General features: G+C 38.4%; 1 protein-coding gene across 1 annotated transcript in view; it reads left to right on the top strand.

The window, feature by feature from the left end:
* CCDC169 (coiled-coil domain containing 169) overlaps positions 1-24,331 on the top strand; it is a 73,338-nt gene that overhangs the window by 24,979 nt on the left and 24,028 nt on the right. Inside the window, exon 5 of the mRNA XM_075199002.1 lies at positions 4,201-4,272. Coding sequence (XP_075055103.1) covers positions 4,201-4,272 — 72 coding nt within the window. The remainder of the gene's footprint in view (positions 1-4,200; positions 4,273-24,331) is intronic.

The following is a 24,331-nucleotide window of genomic DNA, read 5'->3' as shown; positions in this document are numbered from 1 at the left end:
CATTTAAAGGAAAAGTTTGTTTTTCTGGCCTTTTTTTTTTAAGGGCTCAAAGTGCAAAATACCCACAAAGGACATATCTTGGAAATATTTCCGCTATCCAAACTGTGACCATTTACTATATATACTCCTTTCCCTGATTGCTAGTTGTTGATGTACTATGTGTCTTAAATAGTAGGCCATCCCGTCCACCGGATGTAGATCTAAAGTTCTGATTTATGGTGGGTACATTTCTGCTTCTGAACTCTCTAGCCCCAGCCTTTGCATCAGGCTGTCAATAGTAGGCCCAGGCACTAGGACATCAGACCAGATACACTCCCCGTGACCTGCATAAAATGCTATACAGTAAGTCTGATGTCACACAAATGCTGCACTTCTCCAGTGAGCATTCATAAGACCTGGAAATAAGCACACACTGCCATATGGCATCACCCTAGCTGGGACTGGAAACACGTGGTGACATTATTACTGGGGTCTGTCTGAAGGAAGGAGAATTCCTAGGTCTTAGAAGACCCAGGACCCAGGTAAGGTTCCCTGAATTGGACACATTGTTATCTTATCGTACTCTCCCATGAACTTAGGTGTCACTGACATTGAAAATTTGTGTATTTTGGTAACAAAGCTCCAAAAATGCAGCGCTCAGTGGAAATGTGTTTTGCAATGTCTTAAGCATTATTTTTGTGTGACTGCGTCTGTTTGTATGGGTTTGTGGATCACATCAATATGACAGGTCTGTGGGAGTAAAAATCTGATGAGTGCAAACTGGGCAATGCTGTATGCGAGCTAGGTACAGGAAAGTGCCTTACTCTGTGCACTTACATAACAATTTTATGTGGCAGAACCAGATATTTCACCTTATTTGTATAGATCACTGGAGGTGGCAGAGATCAAGCTTCAGCCTATACTGTTATACTAATCAGGTTCACTTTATACAGGATAAAACCTGCTCATAAATACATGAAAATGTTAATATGTGACACAAGAAATCAACCCAATGTCTCCTTAATCTTGTGATTTATTTTGAAGGCATAAATGAGGCTTCAAGTATTGTGATCATGGCGGTGGTCTCATCACCCCTATATTGGACAGTTTTCTCATCCTATTATTGCATCTTTTCCTGACTTTTGTTTTTCTACTTATTGTTTATGTATTCAGATCATATATGATTCTGAGCACAATGCTTCATTTATCTGCATGTTCATATCTTTATATAACTAGGAGCTACCTTTTAACTTTTTTTATACTGATATAAACTTTGCATCCATAAGAGACTAGGGGTATATTTACTAAACTGCGGGTTGGAAAAAGTGGAGATGTTGCCTATAACAACCAATCAGTTTCTATCTGTCATTTTGTAGAACGTACTAAATAAATAACTAAAAACTGATTGGTTGCTATAGGCAACATCTCCACTTTTTCAAACCCACAGTTTAGTAAATATACCCCTTGGGGCGATTTATGGAAGAGCAAAAAACCCTAATGTTCTTTTGCTGGAGTTGGGGCTTTTTCTAGCTTCGCCCTATACAGCAAAGAGTTACAGCGGGCTATACCGCCATGAATAGCATGTGCACGCCTTTGCAATGGGAAACCTATTTACCAAGTTTTTTGGCAGTACTTGTTCCACAGCAATGTGTGTCCTGTTATTGCTATCTCAGGAAATGAAAATCTTAAAACAAAAGCTTTATTCTTTGAATAAAGCAATTTTTAATCTTAAATGTTTTTTATATATTTTTCATTTATTTTTTAACTTTAATTAGAAATCTGAGTTTTCAGTTGGCCTACGTGTGCACGTATCATATTTGCCTACTTTCTCGAACCTCTTTCCGGGAGAGGGGCGTGACTGGAGAGCGGGAGGGGCGGGGCGCGACCAAACGCGTCATTTTGGGGCCAAAATGACGCGATTCACCGCAAATTGCGTCATTTTGGGGTGCCAGTAGCGGGATGCAGGAGATTTGCCAGCTCTCCCGGGAGTCCGTGAGACCAACCCAAATTTCGGGAGTCTCCCGGACATTCCGGGAGAGTTGGCAAGTATGGCACATATAGATCTACAGATTCTGGTCTGGTGAAACAGTAAGTTACCACTTTGGGCAAGTATCGCCAGGGGAACATTTATCCGGTCCCCCAACAATATATTTTTTCTTTTTTGAGGAATTCCAGCAATAAGGAAATTTTTGTCACCTCAATAAGTAGCAATAAAAAAGGTCATCCTTATCCCCGGAGAAAGGAGCTTGCTGATAAATTGGTCCTAAGACAACAGGGTTGAAGTTATCAAAAAAGTACAGGATACTCCTATAAAATGTAATTTCCAAACAAAACATTGAAACAATCAGTTCATTGTTCTACTTAGCAGGAATTGCTTTACAAAACAGACATTTTTTTGTGTTCTGTGCCAGTGTTTTTCACATTTAAAATTCTCCTCTCCCCGAGGCTGCTCTGAAAAATAAGTCCACAAAATACATTTGTATAAAAAGATATTCGTGATTTTTATCTGTGTATCTGACAGGAGAAAATGGAGAGAGGGGAATTGTATTCTCTATTTGTAAACCGCAGTGGTACAGCCTGTGATTACAGATATAAGTAACAAAATCCGTTTTTGCCATTTAATCCCAGACAAGATTTTTTTTCTCTGAAGAAATTGCTGTAGTTTGTGCATGTAACAAAGTGACCGTAATAAAACTGTTGAATCAATTATGTGGTTTAGCTCAATTTAAAGAGGTCGCCAAACCCAAAATGTTGGACCAGTGTGAAGAGTCTTGTAACAATCACATTTCCTTACCATTACTATCCCTGTAGTGTCAGTAGTCACTGGAAGATGCATCGGTGGGAACATGTAACCCAGCGGTTTCAGCCATGTAGTACATTTGGTTAGTATTTTATCATAACAGGTATTTTATTTTTCAGTCCCGGTCGAACATAGATCTGTCAAATGCAGAAATGTTAACATGTGTCTTTATTTGTGAACGTTATTGGTATATATTGTATTTAAGGAATCTTTTTAGAGTTAGTGGTTTTAGGTTTAAACTATATAAACCTTTACCCAAATTCTCTAACAATGACCAGGCGGTGAGTCCTCTTCCCCGTGCATTGTACCTGCTCTGCGAGCGCTCTGTGTTTCCTAGAATGTATAACTTGCAGTCAGGTCAGCACTGATGTCACAGGGGAAGGTAATTAAAACTTGGCTAACCTATATTAACCTCTCTCTGAGAACTATTCACTGCCATAGTATCATGTGTCCATGCCCCTAGCCTCCTTGAGCTGTTGCTGGTAGTCTTCTCTGCTGTTCTTGACAGTCTCCAGAGTGGTCCAAGTGTAAGACTACTGCTTGACTTTAGACTGCTCTTCTTGGTTCCAATTCTGCTACACGATTATTTGCTGTACTTCCTGATTCCAGATCCCAGCTAGTCCTGACTACTCTTCTGATTCCGCCTTGGCACTTCACTGTCTCCTTGTGTGCCAAACCGTGACTTGCCTGGTTGGCCTTGGCCACACTATATCGGCCCTCTGCATCTAGCAGCTAACAACTCTTCATGCCAGGGGGCAATGTAGAGGGCCGCAACCTGCAGGCCTTCTAACAGCAAGGCTTACACCTCCTTGTGGGGGTCTCTGATGATATATGGGGCTGGAGAGGTCTGTTAGACTCTGTGCCTCTACTCTTCCAGTGTTAACCTTGCCTGGCACAAGGAATTCACCATTCCTAGGTCTGTTTGGGACATGGAGTCTGGTAGCTCCATCCCTTCCTCAGCTTTCTAGGTGGGGTTATAGCCTTTATAAGGCATGATAGCCCGGTCTGAATTGTCTTATCCAGGGTAGAAGCTCTGCTAGACCTCTCTCCGACCTAGTGCTGTTAACTAGGCCTGTACATCTAGAACCCTGATATATTTTACTGTGTACTTGTCTGCTGGACACTTATTGCTGGGCTGTGTTTCTGTCCGCTGTTGCTGTATGATACTCTTTCACTTGACATTAAAGGTCCCCAAATGGACCTATTTCTAAAGGGCCTGGATCTTCAATTCCATCAGCCCCTATGTTAATCTGACCCTGGATCTAATAATTTACACCATCATGGTTGTGGGGTTAGTGGTATTAAGGGGTGCAGGATTAGAGCAATGTGCTTTATAGAATATGTACACTATATCTATCTAGTATCTACAATACATTCTCTCCAGTATAGCCTATTTGTCTGCTTTTGTTTTCAATTTACAGATACCTCTCCGTAGTTGTGCCAGCTGTTTATCTGTAAACAACTGTGGAGGAAATACACAACCAGGGCTTATTGTAAGTGATCAGATTGATCCTTTTATTAATCAAAGCAAAGTATAACAATATAAAGAATTACATTTATTTATTATGGAGCCATCATACATCAACATTATGTTTTAAGATGGCTGCTCCTATTATCAATAAACAGGATTATATGCCTTTTGAAAATATATTTTTACATCTATATTACACACATGCACAGTACACCACAAACTTCAGCAACATAATTACATTGTGAACATTAATAATATAGTATATGAGGACCTAGTGTTTCAAACCACACTGCCTTGAAGTAATATGTCAGGAGCATTTGTAATGTGTTCAGCATGTGGTTATCAGAAATGTATTTGAAATGTTCAAGGATCAGGGTGCAACACCCCTAAGATTGGGTCTACACTGAAGACCAAGACCAATGTGTTATCTACGACTTTACCTTCGACCGAAGGTCCGATCGCTTGGATGATTAATGCGTACACACTAGTCACGTTTTAGACGATTAACGAAAGACAGACCATTTGGGCAGCGACTTTCACAGCCATATTGTTGTGAGCAAAAATTAGAATTTTGTAAAACCTGAAACGACTTATGAGGTCCATGTAACGATATTCCCAAGAAATTTAAAAGGCAGAGCATGTTCAATAGTACCCACCCCAAACCTCATAAAAAAGCAAAGGTATCACGTTTTCTTTAACACAAAAACGTGTTATATACAAAAATTTATATAATTATGTAGGCAGACAAATGTAATACACATATTTTGTATTTTTATAAATGTGTATTGAGTGTACAATAAAGTGACATATAGCTATAATTAAGGAGGCAGACATAAGCAATACACATATAAGTGAAACATTGTTTTTTTACAACACTACACTGACAAAGGTTTCTAATTAAACTGCTGCTGCTTTACAGCTAGAAGCATCTAATTACCAAATGAGTGACGTGCGGACACCGCACCACATGGGACTGGTACAGGCATCAGAAATTAACATACACGCGCCCCCAAAGGAGTCGCAGCTTGAGGAGCTATCAACAGTTGCTCATGGATCGATCGGAAACTTATACACACTACATGGTCGTTAGGTGGATTGGTCGAAAAATATTAAACAGTATGACCAACCAAATGAGCCCACAATTGACATTTTGGAATGACTTTTGACCATCGTGTCACTATACATACTAACCCGGCTTCCGAACGAACGGTCATATGTCGGCTGATTTGTTCGATTATTGGGCGAAAATGCTCTAGTGTGTACCCAGCCTTACCTATGGTGTACAGGTCCTTCCCAGAAGACAATTCAAAACCATGCTATTCTGTTATGCTATAACCGTTCTGATTACAGGTAGCTCAAACTCATTTTTAATAAAGTAAAAAGCAGTGTCATCCCAGATAACAATTACATGTATACAGTATCGATTATAAACTTTATGTAAGTTTGATAAACCTTTTCTCAAGGTGAGATTATCCTCCTAATGTTTCTGATGCCAGCTAGGATGTATTGTAACCAGTCCAAATGTAAGCAGCAATAGGTCCTTACACCACAGATAACTGCTTGCCCTTGCCTTGAACCTACTTATATGTATAGTTTTATTTAATGTTGCATTAAAATTAGTTTTTATAGAAATATTTAACTGATTATTTCATACCAAAACATGTTGATTACGACTATAGCAAATAATACAGTGTTGGAAGTATCTAACTAAAGTTATGATGTTTCAGAAAAGTATTTGGGGTTGATGCAGAGTTTGTTGCAAAATGGGTGTAAATTATTGTTAAAAAATGCACATTTAAAACTAGCACATTTCTGTCCATTTGCAGAGACATACACAGCTCTGTATCATACTTGCCAACTCTCCCGAAATGTCCGGGAGACTCCCGCATTTTGCGAGAGTCTCCCGGACCCCCGGGATGGTGTGGCAATCTCCCGCATCTGGATAATTCTGCCCACGTTACGCCCACCTCCTCCGCAGGCTCCCGGATTTGAAGATCAGAAGGTTGGTAAGTATGCTCTAGATGTGTGCAGCTCAGCATATGTGTCTGGTTTATGCCAAGTCATCATCATCATCAGCGTGTATTTGCACCTGCATGTGCAAAAATTATGCCTCCCAACAAGCGTATGTGTGTGTTTATGTAGGTCTGCATGTGCTGTATTTCTGTAAACGCACCTTTAATGTATTCGGCCTGCGTTTTGCACGCTCTTTCCTCTTCTGTTCCGCCGCTACAGTTTTAAGGAGATGCAAGTGCTATATACACGCAAATCTATGCGTCCGTTCTCTTTGTGGGAATGTGTAGTGTAATGTTGTGCAATCTATGCTACGCAAACTGGCATTAGTTCACCTCTGCATCAAACTTTTTGACACTAATTATATAATTTATTCCACATTACTTCAACTAATCGTATGTCTATGTCCTTTCAAAAAGCCAAGTTCTCCTTGAAGAAGGTGTGGCAATAGTCTGTAAATGTAAAAGGACCAGATAACCAGAAAAAAGCAACTCTCAATGAGATAAGATTACGAGAAAAAAATCAAATATAAACTAGATACATGATGGCCCTCTTCATACTTCATTCTGAGGATCAGAGTGCTTAGGTGGAGATAAGAAAGGGATGTTATTATGTCCCACTGTGACTAGTACAGTCATGGCCAAAAGTTTTGAGAATGACACAAATATTATTTTTCACAAAGTCTGCTGCCTCAGTTTTTATGATGGCAATTTGCATATAGTCCCTCTTTGCCATGACAATGAACTTTATCTCCAAAACAACATTTCCACTGCCTTTCAGCCCAGCCACAAAAGGACCAGCTGACATCAGGTCAGTGATTCTCTCGTTAACACAGGTGAGAGTGTTGACGAGGACAAGGCTGGAGATCACTCTGTCATGCTGTTTGAGTTAGAATAACAGACTGGAAGCTTCAAAAGGAGGGTGGTGCTTGAAATCATTTTTCTTCCTCTGTTAACCATAGTTGCCTGCAATGAAACGTGCAGTCATCATTGCTTTGCACAAAAAGGGCTTCACAGGCAATGATATTACTGCTAGTAAGATTGCACCTAAATCAACCATTTATCGAATCATCAGAACTTCAAGGAGAGAGGTTCAATAGTTGTGAAGAAAGCTTCAGGGCATCCAAGAACGTCCAGCAAGCGCCAGGACCGTCTCCTAAAGTTGATTCAGCTGCGGGATCGGGACACCACCAGTACAGAGCTTGCTTAGGAATGGCAGCAGGCAGGTGTGAGTGCATCTGCACGCAAAGTGAGGACTTTTGAAGGATGGCCTGGTGTCAAGAAGGCCAAAAAAGAAGCCACTTCTCGCCAGGAAAAACATCAGGGATAGACTGATATTCTGCAAAAGGTACAGGGATCGGACTGCTGAGGACTGGAGTAAAGTAATTTTCTCTGATGAATCCCTTTCAGATTGTTTGGGGCATCTGGAAAAAACACTTGTCCAGAGAAGGCAATGTGAGCGCTACCATCAGTCCTGTGTCATGCCAACAGTAAAGCATCCTGAGACCATTCATGTGTGGGGTTGCTTCTCAGCCAGGGGAGTGGGCTCACTCACCATTTTGCCTAAAACCACAGCCATGAATGAAGAATGGTACCAAAACATCCTCCAAGACCAACTTCTCCCAACAATCCAAGAACAGTTTGGTGACAAACAATCCCTTTTCCAGCATGATGGAGCACCTTGCCATAGGGCAAAAGTGATAACTAAGTGGCTCGTGGATCAAAACATCGAAATTTTTGGGTCCATGGCCTGGAAGCTCTCCAGACCTTACTCCCGTTGTGAACTTGTGGTCAATCCTCAAGAGGCAGGTGGAAAAACAAAAACTCACAAATTGTGACAAACTCCAAGCATTGATTAGGCAAGAATGGGTGGCCATCAGTCAGTATGTGGCCCAGAAGTTGATTGACACCATGCCAGGGCAAATTGCAGAGGTCTTCAAAAAGAAGGGTCAACACTGCAAATATTGACTCTTTGCATAAACTTAATGTAATTGTCAATAAAAGCCTTTGACACTCATGAAATGCTTTTAATTTTACTTCAGTATACCATAGCAACATCTGACAAAAAGGTCTAAAAACACTGAAGCAGCAAACTTTGTAAAAACCAATACTTTCATTGTGTCATTCTCAAAAATTTTGGCTATGACTGTACAACCTACTGCAGCATGCATTGACAAATCTCACCCCTTTACCAGCGCAGAGGTCAAATCCTAAGTACTCAAAGTTACAGTGTTGGAATGATGATCCTTCACACACCCGGTACAGGAGTCTTGTCTGGGTGAAGAGCTGTGGTCTTTTCCAATGTAAACAGCACAAAAAGACAGTTGCTGTCAGCTCTTATCCTCAACACTGCATATCTGTGTGTATCTAGCAAAATGAAAACATGAGGTATTAGTTCATATTTTGATCAAAACATTTAAGCCTGTGTCCCAGCGTCAAGGGCATCTCATTACATGCTGGTCCTACACTTACCTATATGCTTTAAACACCATTAAAATGCAGTTAAAATCAGATGTACTTACCTCCCAGGTTTGGGGGCTTCCATCAATGTAAGGCTAGGACCTGTTATGTCTCTGTGTTTATATTACCCTGCAGTACCTTTTGATTCTCCAGAGGTGCTGCTGTTCTGCCTTTCCCACTAGCAGGGGTTAACTAGCACAGCTAGTTAATCATCCACACCTGACTGTGTCTTATATATGCCCGCCTATTCCAGTATCCTTTGCTGGTCATTGATGATCCTAAGCCTGCTTATTTGTGTTCCCTGGATCACTGCCTGCTTTCTTTGTGTCTGTGGATATCCATGCTTAGCCAGTTCCTGTTTCCTTGTATCTCTCCTGGAGGTAACCTGACAATTGCATTTCTCCTGCTATTCCTAAAAAACCTGAGTGTATTCTGACCTGGTCTGTGTTCATTGCATCCTGGATTGTTATTTTCTCTGCAATAAACTGTGCGATGCTTATCATCACATGCCTGGCTGTGTGGCTATAATTGCACGACATAGTTTGTGGAACAGTTTTGTAAAATGACCTTGGTGTTTTGCTGCTGTGTGCATTATCAGTGGTACTTGTTACAATCCACCTAAGCTCTAGTGAAAACTTTATTTTTACGTACTTTGATGTAGACCCAGTCAGCGGGCTCTATGGAGTGACTTAGTTCATTTGGTTCTTGAATCTCATGGATCTGTAAGTGAAAACACTTGACACATTTTGATCAGTGCCTTACGATAGTCCAGAACATGTTCATTAGTCATTTACAGAACAAGGAACTTGCAGCAATGATTGTAGTCCTGTCCGTCGCTCCATTAATATTTTGTGGAGACTTAATACAGTCTTTCTGTTAGTAGAGCAACTCATGTTCATGAGGGCTATAAGTAAAAGTAAGGACACTCAAATATGTTTCTGCACATATTTTGGCAACAGTTTGTTTTGTTCTTATTTATTTAGCCTTTAGACATATATTAGCGGAGACATTTTAAAACAATTCCTATATATACACCTCTTTCCAAATTTACCAATAAGGTATTCCAAAACTAGGTATAAACTCATTTAAGTTAATTATTGCTGTATTACTTCAAGTAATTTATTATTTAATTATTGTAATAGCGCTTGATGTAGCACATGAATAGGCCGTAACTCATCCTGCTTATTTGTACCTAATAATGAAAGTATATTCAAACCCGGTACAACATAAGGCAATATTTTGTTTAAAATTAATTTACAGATTTGCAAAGAGGCCTCAGGGAGGCGCTGTGTAACTTTTTGTCTCTTCTGGGACTTACTAACATTCCAAGTCTGACATATAGGACAAGTGTGACAGTACTATTGTGCAGTAGATACAAATTGGATGTGAATCAACCCACTCCGGATATACAGCAAAAAATCTGATTTAATATCAGATTTGCAGCATAAAACTGCAAAGAGAGAAAAAATGGAATAAATGGCTTCGTAATGTTTGCTTTATTGCTACCAATAAACCTTGTCCAATGCGATTATTGTGGTTCCAACTCACAGATTTAATAGTAAAAGATAGCAGGATTTACAGCAAGCCATGCTGAAGCATATAGATATAACAATAAACAGGAAAGTATAAAAACCGAATACATAACATACAGTTTCGCAAGCACGTCCTGGGCCCAGGTTCTGATATAGTCATGTTGTCTGTTGTCAGGAAGATAGAGGTTTAACAATGGTCCAGGAGCTTGTTTAAATGCAGTTTGAATTAACATAAACAGTGATGATGATATAAATATAAACAAATAACACTAAGAGTGGTCTTCATTGGTCCAGGGTTAACTATGTTCCTGTTGTCTGCTGGTCATAGGTCATTCCATTTGATCTTTTCCAAGGGTGGGGGTCAACTCACTCCAACTGTTGCCTACGTGTCTTCCCGCTGAATAACCAGTTTAAAGTGACCCATAAACAAAGTAATTTTGAGTATTAATCTCATATTGCTCATAACTTGCTAGAAGCGATTGCTACTCTGTCGGAAACCGGGTTAATGCTGGTGAAATAAGCTTTAATATGAGACCAAACTCTTTAGCTTTTAGAGGACCTGAACCATAGATACCTCTACTATAGTTTTATTTATGTATAATAACCTCTAATATAGTGTACTAATAAAAAAAATGTGGATTGGAAGCTTAATAAATGTGTACAATTTACAAGTGTAAGTGTAAATGTGTGTGTTAATAATCCGTGCGATTGCGTCACTACACGTGGCGTACTAATCGCAATCACACGGTAAAACAATAATAATCAATTTAGCTTACTTCATCCAAATATTTGACTTTTACAGCTTGAAAACACCTACACATCAGAGCGGGAAGCATCTCTCACTTTTGGTCATGCTTAATATCATATAGCATACTTGAAAAAACTAGTCCCTGCTGTTGATGCATTTTGAATGATGCATTTACAGGGATATCAGTTATTACACATAGCAGAATAAAATATTTCCAGTATGCATAAATATTGATTTTGAATTTAATGGATTGTGACGATTATGTAGTATATCTAATGACTGAATTGTCATACATGAATTCAGCAGAGAATAACAATGTGTATATTTTATGTAACTTCTCAAAGTGTTCTTTGCTGACTAACGTAGGTGACCTGTGAAATTAGCAAAGGGTCTTTTGAAACTGGCCAGATAGATAAGGATGTTGGAGGAGTTTGAAACCAAAAGTTGTAAACCATCTATTCACTCAAGCAGATCAGAGGTGAGAGATTCTCTGAGGTATCTAAACATATATCTTAGTGATAGATAATTTACTAATTGAAAGTGTAATTCCTAAGGTGGGGGTGAAAAGCCTATAAGAAGGGTTTAAAATCTTCTGCTTTAGACATTACTGTGTGCATTTTCATTATGGAGTCTATCAAGACTGAAATGTCCCATTTTCTTCCATTGTGTTTCCTCACACACATCAAGTCTACCTAGTAAGTAGTACTCTGATTTTATTTCCTTTTTTTTCTTTTCTGAAACTCGTTTGTGCAACATATGGTATGTTTTGTTATTAATTTTTGTAAATAAGCCTTGGAAACATTTTTCAGATTAAATACATTTTATCTAGTGTATTCTCCGTGATTCTTTGTGAACTTACAAAGCCCAGGGAGGCTCATGCTACATATGTATGATTTAAGTGTGAAACATTAATAAGTGGTTTTGGTGAGTGTAAGGACACCATAACAAATCCTTTGTGGTGGCAGAAAAGGTGTATTCATTGCTAAGTGACTAAGGTGACTCCAGTCACGGAGCTGTTCAGATTGCTGTATCTGGGACAGGCTGGGCGTTCGAGACAAGGATAATTAAAACTGAAAATTTAATTGCTTATAAATAAAATAAATGTAAAATATATTTATTCCTTGTGCAGCTGTATACAAATGTATAATTAAACTAGAGATGCTCAGACTCTGTTCCCCGAGAACCGAACATACCCAAACTTAGCAGATCCGAGGACCGTACCTAGCCGGCTCGGTACTTTTGCGCGCCCTCAGAGTTGAAAATGAGGCAAAAAGTCATTGTTACGTTGTCAGATATCGTATCTCTCGAGTTTTGGATTCTATAAGTACCGCCCTCCACGGCGATCTTACGCCATTTCACAGAGGGACACAGAAGGGGTAGCACAGTCTGTAGAGCAGTTGGGCAGCGTCATAGGTAGAATAGAAAGAGGAGGGGGTAGCAGTGTTCTTCAAAGTCTACAGTGACATTCAGGAGAGCTCCATTGCTTCATTGCTAATTGTCATTGCTGAAATACAAATACTAGGACTAGCAGGCTTGGTCTTCATTCAGAAATGACACCAATCCCTGAGGAGAGTCTATCCACGAGTGCTATGTGTAATTCTGACCATTCTGACTGTGTACCCATAAAGAAGGCCCCTTTCAGCATTTCTGCAGATGTGTGCCTGAACAGCCCAAGTGTAGCCGGTGATACACAAATTGAGGATGCCACTTTGGAATTGCAACAGACTGAGGGGGATATTTGTGTAGCTGACAATTACGCTAATGAGAATGTTGATGAGGATGATGTTGTTTGTCTAAGACCTGCATCGATGGAAGCAGTTCTTGCATGTGATAAGAAGAATGTAATTGTCATACATGGACATAAGACCAAAAAATCCACCTTTTATGTGTGGAATTATTTTTACCCAAATCCTGACAGTTGTCTACCCATTTGTAGCGTTTGTAAAGCCACAGTCAGTAGAGGTAGGGATCTTAACCATCTAGGAACCTCATCCATGTTACGCCATTTAAAGCGAGTTCATAGCACGCTTTTGGGAAAATCAAAAACTTATTGCTAACAAAATAACAAGCAGCCTATAATCAGCTAGGTCCCTTCTCTCACCTACATCCCGAAGCCTGCAATCTACCCCCACAACACTGTCCTCATCAATTATCTCAGTAGCAATCGGAGTTAATCCTGCGTCCAGGCTGGTAAGGCTAGATGACTCCTCCACTCTCCTGGATTCCTCAGAAAAATTCTAGAGCGTTGGTCCCACTGCTGCTGCTGCTGCTGCTGCTGCTGGGGGTGAATCTTCATCCCAGAAGCAGACCAAGAAAAAGATTACAACAATTGACTGTTAAACAATCCTTTGCAAGAGGAAGCAAGTATGAAAGCCGTCACCCAGTCGCAAAGCGGATCACAGACGCCATGGTGACTGTGCTAGTTGTAGATCTGCATTCAATATCCACTATTAATGCAGCTGGTTTTAGACAGTTACTTGAGGTTTTGTGTCCCCGTTACCAAATTCCATCGCAACACCATTTTACTAGAAAAGCTGTTCCTCGCCTCTACCAGAAGGTTCGTAAAAATGTAATTATTGGGCTACAAAATGCATTTCTACCCACTGTACACTTAACCACAGATATGTCGACAAGCGGAACTGGGCACACTAAAGATTATATGACTGTGACAGCCCACCGGGTTGGTGATTCGGCTTCACCAGCAAGAACAGAAGCAGCATGTACCCAAGTACGTCACATTTGTCAGAGAAAGGCTACTCTGTGTATCACCGGCTTCACTAAGAGGCATACAGCTGATAATCTGTTACAAAAACTAAGGGAGGTCATTACAACATGGCTTAACCCTGTTTCGACTCTCCTCAGGATATGTCATTTCTGATAATGCAACCAATATTGTGAGAGCATTACAGCTGGGTGAATTCCCTCACATCCCCTGTTTTGCTCACACAATAAACTTGACAGGGACTTATAGGAGATGCTGTCTGTGGCCTGTAAAATATCTGGACATTTCCGACATTCGCCAACAGGGTGTAGGAGATTGCAGCAGCTACAAGAGCTCTTAAATTTGCCCTGCCAGCAACTGAAGCAAGAGGTGGTGACAAGGTGGGTTTCCACCCTGTATATGCTTCTACGGATGGAGGAACAGCGAAAAGCCATAAACGCTTACTCCACAAGCCATGACATTGGGAAAGGAGGGGGATGTATTTTACTCAAGCACAGTGGAGAATACTTTCTGTGTTGTGGAAGGTGTTGAAACCATTCCAAGTAGTCACCTGTGAAGTGAGTTCAGACACTGCTAGCTTGAGTCAAGTGATTCCCTTAATTAGATCTTTGGAAAAGAAGCTTGAGAAACTGAAAGAAACAAAGCAATTATGCTAAGTATGTTGGACTTGTAGATCAAGTACTTTATTCGCTTTGCCAGGATCCAAGATCTTGAAATCGGATCACTACATTTTGGCGACTGTGCTTGATCCTCAGTTTAAGAGCTGTGTCTTCTCTTTGCATCTCTTCAGATCTGGGTCAGTTGGAAACAAGGAACTCCTGGTGAGCAAGATGACAGCTCAAGTGTAGAAATAGACACATCAGACAGTCACTTTACATACTGGGAGTTTGGAGACCCATGTACCAACCGCTGGGCACTGCCTAAGCTGCCCACCCTCCAGTGTGTACTCGGAAAGAGTTTTCAGCACAGCCGGGAATCTTGTCAGCGATTGGTGTAGGAGGCTACTTCCTCAAAATGTGGAAAAGATGTTGTTCATAAAAATGAACTTCAAGTTCCACGACGAAGGCCTTTCCTGCCAATTACATCAAAATACTGGGACTTCTGTAATGGTGGATTCCAGCGGTGATGAATTAATAATGTGTGAGGATGATGTACAAACTGATGAGGATGAGGCTGAAGATGATGACAACAACATGTTGCCACAGTAGAGTTCATTAACAGCACTATTACCTTAGGTACCTTAAGGCCATTGTTAGCTTGTTTTGTGGGGGTCCAAACAAACCAAACACTTCAGCCACAAGGAGTGGCACTTTTGTGGCTGAAGTGCTTGGTTTCTTAACGTTTGCTTGTCCATTTTAAGGTCCAACATAAGGGTGGGTGGGAGGGCCCAAGGACAATGCCATCTTGCACAACTTTACATTTCAGCTACCGCTGTGTGCCAATGTTACCTACATGTGCTATATACTGTTGTGTGCTTAGCAAAACTTTTAGACACCCATTGATGATGCAGATGACTCAGCACAACATTTTGACATCTGGTCTTGTCTACTGTAAAAGTATTGACCAGAATTAGTGACACCTCTGCTGTAACTCCACTTGATCCTACTATCAACTATCCACATCCAAAGAATGGTGGAGGATTCTTTTTTTAATTTTTTTGAACTGTATAAAGACAACAGTTTTATTAACAAAGAACAACGTTGCTTGCAGAAGTAATGTAAGCATGGATGTCTAAATAAACGTGTGTATATGTATTACTTTCCACTTTGCTGCTGTTTCATCAAGTGTTTGTAATCTGCACTTTACGTCAAAGGTACCTAACTATATTATAATTTTGTGGGAATTGGGGGCTGATTCGAAGCTCAGCGATGAACTTGCTTTTTGCTGGGAATTAGAATGGCTCTTTTTAGTGCATTGTCTGGCACCCTGGATTACTCTGGGTCTGATAAAAGCACGCATCCCGGGGGTCAGCGCTCGTCGCCATGTATTAGCTGTAAAATTACCCCAGTTATCCAAGAAACGGGTGGAGCGATCAAATGAACCATTAGAGATATATTATTTAAGGATGATTCTATGCCCAGGGTAGGTTTTTGGTTGATTCTATGCAATTTATATTACAACACAATTATTTTTTGTTTGATCACAAATATTATTTGCAGATAATGGGGACCAGGTTCGCGCCCAGTTATGCTAACCTCCACATGGGCTCCTTTTGAGGAGGCCTATATGTGGGGTGACGACTGGTGCGCGGACCTGGTCCTCTATGACTGTTATATAGATGATTTGTTTATAATTTGGGGGGGTGGAGAATCCAGGGCACAGGCCTTTGATGCTCATCTTGATAATGATTATAACCTTAGATTTGTAAGCAAAAGTCATGCGACAAATATAGAATTTTTGGATTTAGAGATCACAGCGTATAATGGGAGAATAGAGACTTGTACACACAAAAAAAGAGGTTGATGTAGCCAATTACTTATATTATTCCAGTACACATTATGCGGCCTGGAAAAAGAATATTCCCAAAGGACAATTGATGCGAGTCAAAAGGAACTGTACCAGTGAATCTATGTTTGAGACCCAAGCAGCAGAAATGATGAAAGATTTTAGGGATAGAAGTTAACCAGAGGATCTGCTATCCAGAGCCCTGGACGAGATTAGGACTATGGATAGAGAGTGTTGTTACGGTGCTGGTAGTTACAGGTCTGATAGTCAGAGCAGGCCTGTACACGACCAGATGCTGAGTCTACTAGGCTCAGAATAAGGAGGCAAGACACAATGTAGTTCTTCAATACTTCAATGAAAAACATATATATATATATATATATATATATATATATATATATATATATATATGTAGATGATAATATGCAGATGTCAATTAGCCACGGTGGAGCGTGACAAGGTGGTAAACACAATAGCAGTCTATTCACAGCACATATGATAATATACAGGTGTCCAATAGCCACGGCGGAGCGTGACAAGGTGATAACCACAATAGCAGTCTATTCACAGCACAGATGATAATATGCAGGTGTCCAATAGCCACGGCGGAGCGTGACAAGGATAAACACAATAACAGTCTTGTTATATGCACATGAACAGACTTGCAGCAGGCTGTGAATCAGTAGAGGCACAATAGAGAGAAAACAAAGTCTTGGTAATATGCACAAGATGATACTTGCAGCAGGGAAATCCCAGTAGAAGTGCTCCAGCACTAGGTAGAGAACTGAAACTCATACACAGGAAGACACAGGATACACAGGAGTCCAAGGAATCAGGCTAGCAACAAGTTGCACTGACAGTGAGCAGATGTCAGTGCTAAGTTTAAATAGAGCAGGTAAAGTGACCACGCCCTGAGGGTGAGTCATGTGATGCACAGAAAAACAGAGCAGACAGGGAAAGTAACAAAACCTGGTCAGGATTGTTACAGGTGTTTAGTAAAAATAATAAAAAAGTAAGTCCAGATTTATTGTTGGATGGGAATGGGAGAGTAGATAGTACAAGTGCAGTGCCTATCTCATTTATTTCCAAATATAATAATTAATCATAGGAGATTAAAAATACTATCAAGAGATTATATCCTATTTTACAACAAGATATTGAAAGGACTCTTACCATGTAACCCTAGAAAGGGAGAAATCTAAAAAATTTAATAGCTCCAAGTCTCTTTACGAAACAACAGGAGAGTAAGTGTAGCAATCCTAATCCCCTAAATTGGATTCCACAAAGATTAGAGGGATGTTATAAATGTGGTATGGGTAGATACACTACCTGTACACATATTCAGAATGGGACGAAAGAACTCACATATGCTGATATAAATCATAGGATTCTGGTTTTCATTAATTGCAACACCAGTTATGTGATTTACGTATTAAGATGTAGTTGTGATTTGGCCTACGTAGGGAGGACTACTAGAATGTTGAAGTCTAGGTTTATGGAACACCGGAGAAACATCATTAATCAAAAAGAGAACCATAGTGTATCACGACACTTTAATATGTATCATAGTGGGAAGGTAGATGATCTGAGCATAGTAGGGGTAGAACACATTACTAGCACCATTGGAAGAGATGGATATAAACGCTTATGTACCCAAGAAGTTTCCTGGATACATTTATTGGACACATTAAGTCCATGAGGACTGAATGAAACCTTGGAATTAAATGAATTAATATCTTGAATTCTTCTTAAAGTGACATATTGTGTTTGGTGAACTATTCACACACATGACTGAATTGGACTACTGGCTTAGCCATTATCCAGTGTCTAGTTGTCAATATAGAAATCTAAGGTGTATATACTGTCTGTTGCCCTTTATGAAGCTTTTAATTGTTTAACAAATCATATATGTTTACATATGTTTTGATAGAGATTGAGGTCATCTAACATAGATCCCTATGAAATTGATATATGGAAGACTATATATTGAGAGCCCTTGAAAATAAAATAGTTATGGATGATTTGCCTATATGGTTTGATATAATGTATTTATTTGTTCCATATGTGGATTATATTGGAGAGAAGTAAAGAAATCGTCAGGAAATAATATTCGTTTTTATTATTTCAGTTATTTTTATTTGAATTTTTATGTGTATGCTTGTTTTTATTTTATGTTTTTTGTTATTTTTATTTATCAGATGCATATTGTTTTTATAAAAGATTGAAACTGATAATAATATGCTACAGTGAGTTTTTGAATGCTATGACTGGTTGAATAGAGACCTATATATAATGAGTCATTGTGTTGAAATGGCCAGAGATCAACTAGTTAAATAAACAATTGAAGCTGAAATTAGGAACACCTGATAAATCATGATTGTTTGAACAGAAGAGTATAAATATGTTCAGGAAGAGGAGTCCTGGATAATTGCTTTGATATCCTCTGAAGAAGTCACCTATGGTAATGAAACGCGTTAGTAAGGCGTACTCAACATCTATGTTCACATGTGTATACACATTCTGAACTTTCATTCATACAGCCGGATCTGAGCTTTAACAGTACAGAGCTGCCATAAGTGTTTGCTGTCCTATGAACACCAGGGGTTGCTGACCCTAATAACGGCGTACAGCACCAACCCGGACTATTTGGCTATTATCACGCTGTTTGACATCCGGTCTGTTAGTTATGACCATCTATCACATTAGAATCATCTGAGTGGGCAGACCGCCGAACATCAGCTGCTTCACAGCAATAAGGCATTTACCTGTATTTTCTCTTGTTCTTTGGACATTTTTAGGGATCTAACCAATCCTTCACAGCTGCGGTCAGGCTCTCACTCTAATTATTTTTCACATATCAATCGGCGCCAGTATTTCTTTAATTTTTGATCAAATGAACCATAACTGGTTTCATGATCCAAGGACAATTCCATCTTGAACCACTTTTATTTTCTGCCACTGCTGTGTGCCAATGTTTCCTAGACGTGCTAGGAACTGCCGTGTGTTTGAGTCATTGTTCTGTCGCTTAGTATCCAGCCAGGTTGCTGCAGTATTTGTCCGAAAGTGTATGAAAATAATATTGTGACCTGTGAGGTGGTCAAAATTGACTGCAAATGACTTGAAATTAGTGTTATTGAGGTTAATAATAATGTAGGAACAAAAAAAGAATATAATTATGTGATTTTAGCATATTTTAGCAATTTTTCTAAAAAAAAATACAGATCCAAAACCAAAACACGGGGGTCAGTGAACATCTCGAATTAAAACCCAAAGTGTGTGCAAATATTAATTTCTAAAGAAGAACTAAAGAGATCTAATGCAACGAAATATATCCATACAATGTAAGAGTGAGAAACAAGTACATACTTATTAGTTGAAAATAGACACTTCCTCTAAAGGAAATTGCCTGTCTTAACAGATTCAGCTAAGTATATATACACCCTCTGTTTTAGATATATTATTCAGTTCCATAACACCCAAGCTTTCTTATACAGAAATGTCCAAAAATTCAACTTAAAAGACATCCAACTAGGGTTCATTTTGGAGAGTAGTAATATTATCCAGAGGAGGGCTGGCAAAAAAAAAAATCAGCTCAGCAGCCTATTAGGAACATTTTAAAGGAAAAAAAATCAGGTGACCCAGCCCAAGGTAGCCCACTGTGTGACCAGCCAGCCTTCCCCTAGTAATATCCTCCTAGAGTGCAAGAGGACATTATGTGTATGTTACAGTACTTTAAACTACACCTGAAAATCATGATAATAAATCCAATGTTAAGACCATTCTCCTCTGTCTTATGTTGTCAAGTACTTGAATATGTAACAACAGATTGGGACAACTTTCTACATATCTCCAGAGAGGCAATAGTCTGCAATACAAAACTTTAATAATGTCAGGACTGGATGGTGCTACTAACTGGTATTGGTCTTACTGTACAGGGAGGCATGGAGTCTAACGCACCCCCGGTTTTCGTCAGGGACCCCCGCAAAGAGGTTTGGATTTCGCTGCTATAGGTGTGTAGGTTGCGGTTCTCCAAGACCGTTACCAGTGTAATAGCGTAGAGGGTAGTCAGGATAAGCTGGGTCAAACCAAAAGGACATTGCAGTGCCGAGGGAGATTCACAAGAATGGTCAGGAAAGCCAAGGTTAAACCAGGAGGGTGCACAAGCCCAAAACAGGATCCAAACTGGGTAGTCGAACAAGCCGGGTCAAATACTGGAGATCTGAAGTATAAATATAGGAACGCTGGAGGCAGGAAATAGACCTGATACTCTGGCACCCTAATGGTGCCATAAAAAGATAATAGACCGTATTACTGGACAATAATTGTAAATTAGATGCTGATCATATAATTTTCAATTAGATGGAATAAATATCAATAAGTCAGTATTGAATGCATTTTATATAAAGAGCCATATAGTCCACTCAGACATTGTAAAATCACTAGTTGACATTTATGATCTCTCACACTTATCGACTATTTAAAAGTCCCAGTCTACCTCTATGAGAATACCAGTCTTGTTCATAGATTGAAAAGTAGTTTTTGTTCTTTGATTGCTCAAAAACATATAAGACAAACCCAATCATAGTCTGAATGGCAGTCACATAATCACAGGAGAAAATCTGTGTGAATCTCACTAGATCTCTATCTACACATATATATGTATGTATGTATACATATATATGTGTGTGTGTGTATATATATATATATATATATATATATATATATATATATGTATGTATATATATATATATATATATATATATATATATATATATATATATATATATGCAGGATATTTAAGTATAGGGAAATTATTTAAATCTGATATATAGGGGGTATTCAATTTTTAGTGAGTTGTTGTTTTTTTCCCGCCTCGTTAAAAAAAAATCTCCCGCGGGTTTTTGACGGCAATAGCGACCGTTTTGAGTTATTGCAGCGGGAAAACTCGTGCAATTCAATTGAAAAAGAGGGAACGCTGCCCCCGCACGTTAAAAATTGTGTTTAGGGGAGTGAAGGGGAGTTTAAACGCTGTCATGTATAACGCAAAAAAAATGTTTTGCATACATTTCCATACATTAGATTGCATTACACATTGATACACATTGATAATATCTACATTACAGTACTTTCTTTAGCATATTTTTTTATTGAACTATTTTTTACTATACAATCATCTATACCATGTCAAAACACATTACTACATTCATATTTGTACCAAAAACATACATAAATATAATTAATAAGTGATTTTATTTTTTATTTTTTTTTAATGTTTTTTTTATTTCAATATGTTTTCATAAGAAAATCAACTTACACAAGTTAGGTATTAGTGATAAACATAAGTTTAATTTTTGTTCAACATTATTACATGATTTCAAATACTTTTCAGAGGTTTTTCATTTTTAACATACCCCAAGGAGGTGCGAAATAAACCAGCATATTTTCCTGTTTTACACGCTGCGTTAAAAAACAATTGAATAGCTTTTAACACGGCTGCCTCTCGCACACCCTATACTTTCAATAGACCTTCTACTGGAGCGAGAGAGGACCGTTTCTTGAACAAAAAACATAGCGCTTAAAATGGAATTGAATTGTGGGTAAAGTTAACCAGCTCGAAAATGATAAAAAACAGCGCTAAAATGACTTAACGCAGTAAAAAAACAACAACTTTCTGACAATTGAATACCATATAGTTCCATGCAAGTAATAACAAGGAAAAACTATTTTCTCTTCTACTCTATAATCGCATCACAGTACATTGTAAGCAGCAAACAATCTAGAAAGTAACTTTGCCTCGCAATTTTATGATGAAAAATGAAATACAGTGCATTAGACAGAAATAAGAATTATCCGCAATATAATTGCAAAATAGAACTATAATAAACTTTAAAACAAAAACCTTTTTTTTTTTTTTATTGCATACAATTTTAAATAGTAATCCAATTAGGATCATCCTAAAGACCTTGTTTACTGCTTGCATAGACCTTTTAATTGTTCTTGAATGATTGATACATTAAAATTTAAACTGATCTACAATTATCTATTTTTATAAGCACACTATATTTCCATTTTATTTTTTATTGTTTTAAAGGCTCACCTATAACCCAAATGGCTTTTATTCACACCACTTTCTTAATGCATGCATTTCCTGTGTGTATACGCATTTTCACTAGCTGCTGTAAAATAGGGTCTTACCTGCCCTCATCTTGTAATCCTCAATTTGCGTGCACACACCCATCGAAAAAGACTCATTTAGTCCGTTTTTTCCCAAGAAAAAAAAAGTCCTTCAAACAAGCTAGGTTCTTGAACATTTCTTAAGATTGCCTCAATTTATTAACTCCGTCATCTGAAATAGTGTCTTTGTTCCATATTGGACTGCCCATTTCATGCAACATGTATTCCAAACATTTTACTTGAAGAATCTTTAATTTACACTATACCAGCAATTTGTAAATCTATAAAACCTCAATTCATATTCCCCTGATATGGAATACCACAAGTCACAAGCTTTCTGGATAAAAGTTCCCATATCTATATAGTGTGCATTCTTTTTATGCTCTTTACTCATTTTATAGATCACAGATTTTAAAATATGGACACAAGCAAAGTTTTTCATTATTATGTTCTGATTTGCATTTTCATCACCAAGCTCTCGCTTTAGGGCAAAGCATTATGGTAGCACTGAGTCAGAAAAATGCTGAAATTGTAAAATATATGCAAATTTGTGTAAAATGGTAAATGCAAAAAAAAAATTTATTACTACTACGTTGCAAGGAAAAAGTCTAATCACTTACGATGTTTAGAGTCAATGAAGTTCTGGCAGTGCAGGAGAGACATAAGGGCATTGTTTTAGGCAAAACCATGGAGAAAATTCACTTACCTAGTGTATACCTACCAGGTTAGTCCAATGGTGTCCAAAATTACAGATTCTCCTCTGCTCTAATTGTATGCATCCCACTTCTAACACCAACAATCTGCTTCAATCAGACAAATGTTTCCCAACCCTGCATTTCACCTAACAAAAGATGATTCAACACAAATAGCTTGCATGAGCGCAGCAAGGTTATGCCTCAAAGTTTGCCAAATCACTTTTAATTGACGTTAATATCAAAACAGGCATGCACACCACATTGGTTTCTTTGAGTTTCTACATCACTAGTGATGGAGTAAGTGACCTCCCATAACTCCCTTTGCAGAGCCTTTTTTTTCTGCAAGTTAGCATATGCACAGATGCAATAAAATTGTACAAGTAGACAGAATATTTAATTTTTCTATTAATTTTACTTATGAACTTGTATCACTAATTGTTAATAAAGTGGAAAAAATCTTCAGCACTGTACAGTACATATTATGTTGTCTTTTATGAAGTTTTACTGTTAGTAAGTTTCTTGGATTGAGCACTAGCAGGCATTTTATACCATTTTTTTTGTTATAACTCATAACAATTACTTGCAAATTTAAACTGAAAAAGCGTTTACTACTAGACATTTGCAATAATTTTCACGCAAGTATATTACCCATTATTCATGTATTGGGTATAAATAAATAAAAAGTTATCTTTATTGAATGATACAGATTTTTTATGTTTTTTGTAAACACAGTAAATATCTCCATATATAGGGTTTTGCTAATTTTGGTTGTTGCAAATGTCTAAAGTATAAGAAAATGAGGGCTTTAAGTTAAAGATTTTGGGTGTAAAAAATGGACTGCTCTGGTAAAGCCAGGGCATATAAGGGCTCGATCCATATTCAATATTATAAAAGTAAATCAATGAGTAAAGACAATAATTCTATAATGCATTGTTATACTAAATATTTGTATTGCAAATTTATTGCAGCATTTCAAAGTTATTTTCATATTATGGCAGCTTAGTCTACTTCACCCTCACCTTTGCTGAATAGAAAACAAATAATCACAGTGGGAAGATCCATAAGGTGCATCGATTTAGATGTACACAATGAGAACATTAGAAATGAATGGTCTGTTCATGTAGAAAATGGGTTCTTCCTCCCCAACCAGTCCTGTTACCTGAAACTGTCAGCCATACCATACTTTGAGCTTGCAAAACAGGAGGACTCAATCCATCCAGTGTTCTTCAGTACCAGACAATAGAGTACTCCTATGCATCTCTGTTGAAAAGCATTGGTTCAATTGAGTTCTCTTGA

This window comes from Mixophyes fleayi, chromosome 2 (genome assembly GCF_038048845.1).
Source record: "Mixophyes fleayi isolate aMixFle1 chromosome 2, aMixFle1.hap1, whole genome shotgun sequence".
Lineage (NCBI taxonomy): Eukaryota > Metazoa > Chordata > Amphibia > Anura > Limnodynastidae > Mixophyes > Mixophyes fleayi.
This window is presented reverse-complemented; position numbering and strand designations above follow the sequence as displayed.